General features: G+C 49.4%; 3 protein-coding genes across 3 annotated transcripts; 2 read left to right on the top strand and 1 right to left on the bottom strand.

Moving 5' to 3' along the window:
• Window positions 1-459: 459 nt before the first annotated feature.
• NGA_0415500 (uncharacterized protein) lies at window positions 460-1,053 on the top strand (the record flags this gene model as incomplete). The annotated part of the gene is made up of 1 exon (XM_005854971.1): window positions 460-1,053. One exon carries the CDS (start codon window positions 460-462, stop codon window positions 1,051-1,053), a length of 594 nt encoding a protein of 197 aa, XP_005855033.1.
• A 1,131-nt stretch (window positions 1,054-2,184) lies between these two features.
• On the bottom strand, window positions 2,185-3,786 carry NGA_0415000 (acetylserotonin o-methyltransferase-like protein). The gene is made up of 4 exons (XM_005854966.1): window positions 3,380-3,786; window positions 3,024-3,186; window positions 2,677-2,907; window positions 2,185-2,440 (listed from the first exon to the last, which is right to left on the bottom strand). The coding sequence occupies exons 1-4, from the start codon at window positions 3,702-3,704 to the stop codon at window positions 2,281-2,283; spliced, it is 879 nt and encodes a 292-aa protein (XP_005855028.1). The 5' UTR covers window positions 3,705-3,786; the 3' UTR covers window positions 2,185-2,280.
• A 394-nt stretch (window positions 3,787-4,180) lies between these two features.
• On the top strand, window positions 4,181-6,421 carry NGA_0415300 (uncharacterized protein). The gene is made up of 3 exons (XM_005854969.1): window positions 4,181-4,393; window positions 4,508-5,153; window positions 5,398-6,421. The coding sequence occupies exons 2-3, from the start codon at window positions 5,124-5,126 to the stop codon at window positions 6,322-6,324; spliced, it is 957 nt and encodes a 318-aa protein (XP_005855031.1). The 5' UTR covers window positions 4,181-4,393; window positions 4,508-5,123; the 3' UTR covers window positions 6,325-6,421.
• Window positions 6,422-6,423: the final 2 nt, after the last annotated feature.

Raw genomic sequence — 6,423 nt, 5'->3', positions numbered from 1 at the left:
CGACAGAGTTTTGTCTGAAGACCCAGTAAATCATTCATATGTAGTCTAAAAGCAGTATGACAAGCCAAAGCGTGTCCATTTGGTAGACGAAAATAGCCACACGCGCCCTGCGCCTGTCCTTGATCTTCGAGGTAACGAGGTTTCTCTCTTGAATCATTTTCTCTTCCCCTCTCTGCCATCTAGAGATATGGAGCGTGACTTTGTGTATTCATTGGACAATGTCCATGATTCATGATAAATAATATTTACGAAATAGGACTTCTGTACTACTTTTGCAAGCTAAATTTGTTTCGAAACGAAATTGCGGACATATCACAAGAGTGATGGCATGGTTAAAAAGAGCTCAATGTGTGTAAGTGACAGGACAGAAGAAGTGCAATTAAGAGTACTCACATACATATCTCACATTTTCACGATTTTCATGCAGTGGTCAACGTTTCGATCTTCTCTATCACCACCATGCGCCGCGCCTTTTTTTTGCTCGCCCTGGGCATCACACTTGTCATGACTGCCGGTCAGGATTTGTTCACCCTCAAGAACGTCAAGGTGATTGATAAGTCCAAGACAGCGAGGGATCAGTGGAGCATGAAGGGCAATCTAGATGACCCGACGATGACTGTTGTACCTTTGATCGGCCAGGAAGGTCTTACCGTGGAGTTGCAGGACATGGCCCTCGCCACGCTTGAGAGCACGGCTTTCGCGGCCAGCGATTGCAAGTTGCGTCGAAACGGACGAGGCGTCAGCTGTAAGACGAGGGGTGCTCGGGTGTCCATTAAAATGTCCAGGCGTCCCAAGGGTGCCAATGTCCAGAACAGCAATTACAACTCGACTGGCGGGTACTACAGTGCGTCAGGAATGTTCCGCCGATTGCAGTTCCTGCAGGACCCTATTGTGTTCCCCCTAACCGTGGTATTGAATGTGCCCAGCATACCTTTCCCACCATCTGCCATGGTCTCCTCATGCTCTGAGAAGATCAAGGGTGCTGGGAGGACCACCAGGATCACGTGCACGCCCGGGCCTACTCCTGTTACACCGGCCCCTACCACCGCTTAATTAATAGGAAGTGTGGAACCGGCAAGACATGCTGGTCCTCAGCTGACTAGGGGCTTAATTTTAATATCACCGGGTAGCTAGTTCTGCCGTCTGCTCGGTAATGTCTGTGTAAGGAGTGATTTCAATTAGAGGTGTCCCGCTGTCTGTGTGTTTTTTGTGTGTGAGTGTGTTCCTGTACTATTTTAGTGTCTGTCAGTTTCCTTCCCCTGGACATGATCCTCGCCTTCTTGCCGTCTGCGATAGCAATTTAGCGAGAAGCCTATGAGTGCCTACCAGTGTTGACTTCAATACGAGCACCTGTTTTCCATGTTCTAGCGAAGACTTGCAGGGTTCATTGTAAGCCGTCGCGCATGTCTGACTGGTCTACACTTAAGTATGATTTTTGGCTTCCCTCCTGCCTCCTAGTTGAATTCAAGAAGACATGTACTTGCATGATAATAAGAATGGGAAAAAGAAAGTTCCTTGTGGAAGGTATGCAGGTCTTTAATTTTGCCTCTAAATGTCGAGTGTCCATTGCTTATGAATCGCGATTTCCTGGAAACGTCCCTAGCTCATCTTGAGTCGTCCGAATATATTCTTTGATTATCCCAAACTGCCATGCACAATAATGATGCAGGAGCTGAGATGCCTTCATACAGGTTTTCTGTTCGCATATCTGTTTGTTTGCCGAATAAGGTGTCATCTTTCTTACTCCTAGACGAATTTGGAGGATCGCATACTTCTGTATGTAGACATAATAAAGGGAGAAAGAAAGTAATTTGTACGGTATGTGGGTATTTATATTTTCCTTTAATGTTGGTTGTAAACTTTTCGCATGTTTTTGAAGATTTCCTACGCAGGTAATCCTTCTTTGAAAGGCAATGAGTACGCGTAGTTTCTTTTCAAATTGGACTATCAGGCTGTGATAAGGTCTTTCAAAACATATATACGATGAACAATTGCTTATCCGGAATTGGAAACAAAAAAATATTTCCGACCAGAGAGGTTGTTGGAAGTCCGATTGGTCATACGAAGGTTCGATATCATATATGCTTGATTATTTGAGATAGCGGTAATCAATTAAAACCAAATAGTCCTTGAGGTCCAAAATCTAAGTAAACAACAAGATACGTACGTCTAAGAGAACTCATTGTAAATTATAGGTCAGCCAATTCGATAGGCACCTGTATTAGAAATCAGAAATTTCTGTGCGTGTGGTTTTCCTCTCATATTTTTCTTAAACGGTTATCATATTTGATCATCCTCGGCGAACTGAGCTAGTGCTACGCTTAACTTGTGCATAGGCATGCCCATTACAGTGAAGTAGCAGCCTTCAATGCCTCGAACCACTTGACCCCCGAGGCCCTGAATTCCGTAGCCTCCTGCTTTGTCCATCGGCTCCCCAGAGCTATACGGAGGGATGTAGTGTGCAAAATACAAGGGATGTTGAAGACGTGAAAGGAAAGTACCAGGCAATAACGGCTGAGCAATTTTTGGCTACGAGGGAAAAATCAGAGCAATACAAAGTTATCGGCCTTTCCAATCTTCCCCCTCAACAACCTCTTCAGGGCTCCATATGTCTTCGACATCAGTGCGGTAGCACACTAGAGGGTCCATCCCAAGAGACGAGGGTTTGTAACGCACCGAATATAATTCCAGATCTCTTCTTCACTCAACGGAGCAAAGTCCACGCGGGCAGTCTCACAAAAGGATACAACAGGCAAGGGAATGCCATCTCCACTTTTGGGGCCCTTAGAGCTATATATTGCCACACCAGAATGTACGAGATGCGTTCTTCCAGATAACGACGACAGCATGGCATAAGCGTGCTGTGCGTCCTCAGGTTTTTCAAGTATTATTCCATCGCGGTCCACGCTGACGGGTGTATAATCAATGGAATGACAAGGATGAAAATATGACGTCGAGAATAAATACTTTGTAGCGGAAGATCCTGTTGTACACCCCTCGTAAGATCCCCAAAAATTACGTACATTGTATCGGAGCCGATGACTATTGTGGTCTTTTTTCCCGCGTCCCTCTGTCCCCCCACCTTCCCTACATCCCCAGAACTCGAGCCTCCGAACAGTTTGGTAGCTACTTCTTGCGCCTTGCATTCAGCGTTCTTCTGCGCGTAGTCTGCCGGGTTGATAAAGTCTATTGGATAGGAAAGAGCCCCAACATTGGTGTAGATAAGCTGATATGAGACCGGAAAGCCGTGAACGTTGGGCAGAACGATACACAATGCACATGTGGATGAACCTGTCTCGCTCTGCCTACTGATACTTTAGACACCATTTACACTGGAAGTTAAGTGTTGCATTTTAGAGACCACCTCCGCGACGCTTACTTCTCTTATCCAGGTCCTCCGGAAAATCACTCGGCAAGACTACAAAATCTTTCGAGTCAAAGCCCATGAGCTGCAAAATCTCCTGCCTGCGAGGGCTCTTCGAAGCGAGAATCAAGTTGACCTTGGTCTTGAAAATGGACAAGTAGGGGAGGAGGGTGGAAGAAGTGCGCGAGGGAGCAGCGGCTGACATGGCCAAAGGCGATATAATGAGACGAAAGCGAGAAATTGGGCACCAAAAATGAAATGCCACGAATGAAGGGCGCCAAGTCAGGCAAGTTTCGGCGTTGACCAAAGGAAAAATGCTGAACAAAGCGAGGGCTCGCATGAAGCGAAATTGCCTGAATGCAACAAGGTGAAGGAGGGCGCTTTCGGTCAGTCACTAGCCCGTGGCAGAGCTGGAAGCCCCTTATAGATATTGTATTTTGGAAGGAACGGGAGATTGTAAGTTCGAGTGGATGTAGAGGAGGACATGAAGGATTCAAGTGGCGGCATGTTGACTCTCAGTTGATAGATCAACTTGATAGTCTTAAGTGCTCGCTTGTCCGTTCGCCGCAGGCTTCTACCGGTAGATAAAGTAAATTGCATCCTGACACCAGCGTTTCACTTTCAAACTTACGGACGGGTAATGGATACGATACTTAAATTGATACTTTTTCAGGGAAACCATCGTTGTACTCCAATGATTTGAATTACGTCAAATTGGTTGCTTTCCTCTGTCTGACTGAAAGATCTGATCTTCTGTCGTCGACCCTGTAGTTGAATTGTACTAAAATTTTCGCCTCATGCAAATTTCTTGCACGTCCACAGTACTTGCCTTACAAGAACGTGGCATGCGCCATGTGATGGCGCTTCTCCAGCATGTCAAGTTGTCAACGTCAGCATATTTTCATCCGAAGTGGGAGGTTGTGAGAAACATCAGTAGCACTGCTTCTTCACACGCCTCCTCTTCCATATCCAGCGGTAGCAGCAGCGTCGATCCAACCATTATTATAAAGAAGCAATTTTTCTTGCAAGGTGTGTTCATGAATCAATGGTGGAGTTTGTCGCCCTTGTGGCCTTGTTTTTCACGCAGTGCCCTTGGTGTCTTACCGCCCACCCCGTCAACCCTTTTGATACACTTGCAAACAGTTCATCCCGACTTCTTTCAGCAGCATCCCCGTGAGCAAAATATTAACAGTGAAAATCTCAAGGTCCTGAACAATTTTTTTGAGACTTCGTCGCAGCGAAGTTCCAGCCTTGCCTCAACTATCAGCCCTCCCTTCGCCGGCATTGGGGCAAGCCCACGTGACTTGGTATTTTACGTCAAGACCCGCGCTTTACCACCGCGCACGTCTTCCACGCCAAATTCCATCTCGCTTCCCTCCAGAGTGGTGGTGCCATTAAATGACCGGGTCTTTCATTCCCTCCACGAGATCCTTTCCCGTCACTGTGAATTGGGAAGCTCCTTGCCTTCTCCCTCGCCCTCCCCAGCGCCTGCGGGGCCCGACCACCGGTCAAGTATCTGGGATCATATTCACGAGCAAGCACACGATGATTGGAGGTGGGCTTGGCGTCGGCCATGTGCTGAAGATGAAGATGAGGGCTGGGCCCCTTTTCTGGACAGATTTGTGGCCCATCTGCAGCGGAGAGAGACCAAGCGGGGGGGAGGGCAAAAAGGCAGGAGAGGGGACGGATTAGGGAAATTACAGGACCGAAAGGAAGCGGCCGAGCACATGGAGGCAACCGGCGCCCGTATTTGCGCGAAATGGGGCTTCGAGAGTGTCCAGCTGCACAGGTAAGGATGCCTTCAAGATAGGGGCTTGCTATAAACCTACGCGCAGAACGCTTACTGGGGGCTTAAAACCTTGTGGTAGTCAGTCTCTTTTCTATGTTTTATCTTTGAAAGGTATGGAGGTTCAACGCGGGCCTGGGGCCAATTGTGATAACGGGCTGTGTTTACAGACTACTAGGCACATACCCTTCACACGGATAGTTCTATTCACCCAGAATTCTACCCCACTTTCTTTCCTCCATCTACTATGTGCAGCGACTGGGCCGCAGAGCACCTAGCCTTGACGCTTTGGCGCCTGGAGGCAGCCCTGGAGGAGTACGGGGACGACGCCCTCAGGGTGACCCGCTTTGCAGGCTTTGACCTCGTCCTCACCCCCTCCCGCTCTCCCTCCCTCTCTGGGGGCCATCCGCACCTCCAGAGCTTCGGAGAAGAGGGGAATGTCAAAGCGGCAGCCAAAGAGGGGCGGCTGGATCTGTCCCCATCGGATACGCCCCTACATTGGATCAAGCTCCTGCGTCAGGTCGGGGTTCAGGACGTGTGGGAGGCACAGGGGTGGCGGAAGGAAGAAGCAAAACTGGTGGCCGCCTTCCAGTCGTATGTACTGCCGGATGCACACCTTGAAAGAGGGCGCACCTGCTCCCGCAGCCAGTACATTGCCTGGTTGCAGTCCTTGGGCGGAGGGGGTGAGAGCGGCCTGGGAGGTAGAAAAGAGAGCATGGAGCTACTACGACCCTGGGAGCACCTGCGGATGCGTGTGGAATCGGACATCCGTCCAAGCGTTTTAGAATGCGGAGTTTTGCAAGTGGATCATGCCCGTCTCCCCTCGAAACGCGCGGTTCTCGAGCTGGCCGCACGTTTGGGGCCGGCGGCAGCCGAGGCCCGGGCCACTTTTGAGTCTGAGAGCAGGCTGCTTAGAGAGGTAGAGGCGGTCTGTGTCTCCGCGGCGGGGCTGGGGCTTAAGGGCGTGCGGAAGGAGTTGGGAGTGAGCACTATGGAAATGATGGGGTGTCTGGAGAGGCTGTTGGCCTTGCCCGTCGGGGATCGGACGAGGGAAGGGTTGAAGGGACTGGATGTGGTTGTCGGCAAGACGTACGGAATAACCCGGGAGGGATCTGTGCTGCTGCCCTGGAACTGGGTGACAAGAGGCGAAACCCGGTGGGAGAGAAGCTGCTAGAAGATAGTGTGCATAATGTGATCCCACAGTTTGTAATTGCTAGCGCGGAAAAGGAAATGCTGTTCGATCAGAGATGATTTCCGGGCAGTGGTCAATACT

The sequence above is a fragment of the Nannochloropsis gaditana genome, assembly GCF_000240725.1.
Source record: "Nannochloropsis gaditana CCMP526 unplaced genomic scaffold scaffold332, whole genome shotgun sequence".
NCBI lineage: Eukaryota > Eustigmatophyceae > Eustigmatales > Monodopsidaceae > Microchloropsis > Microchloropsis gaditana.
This window is presented reverse-complemented; position numbering and strand designations above follow the sequence as displayed.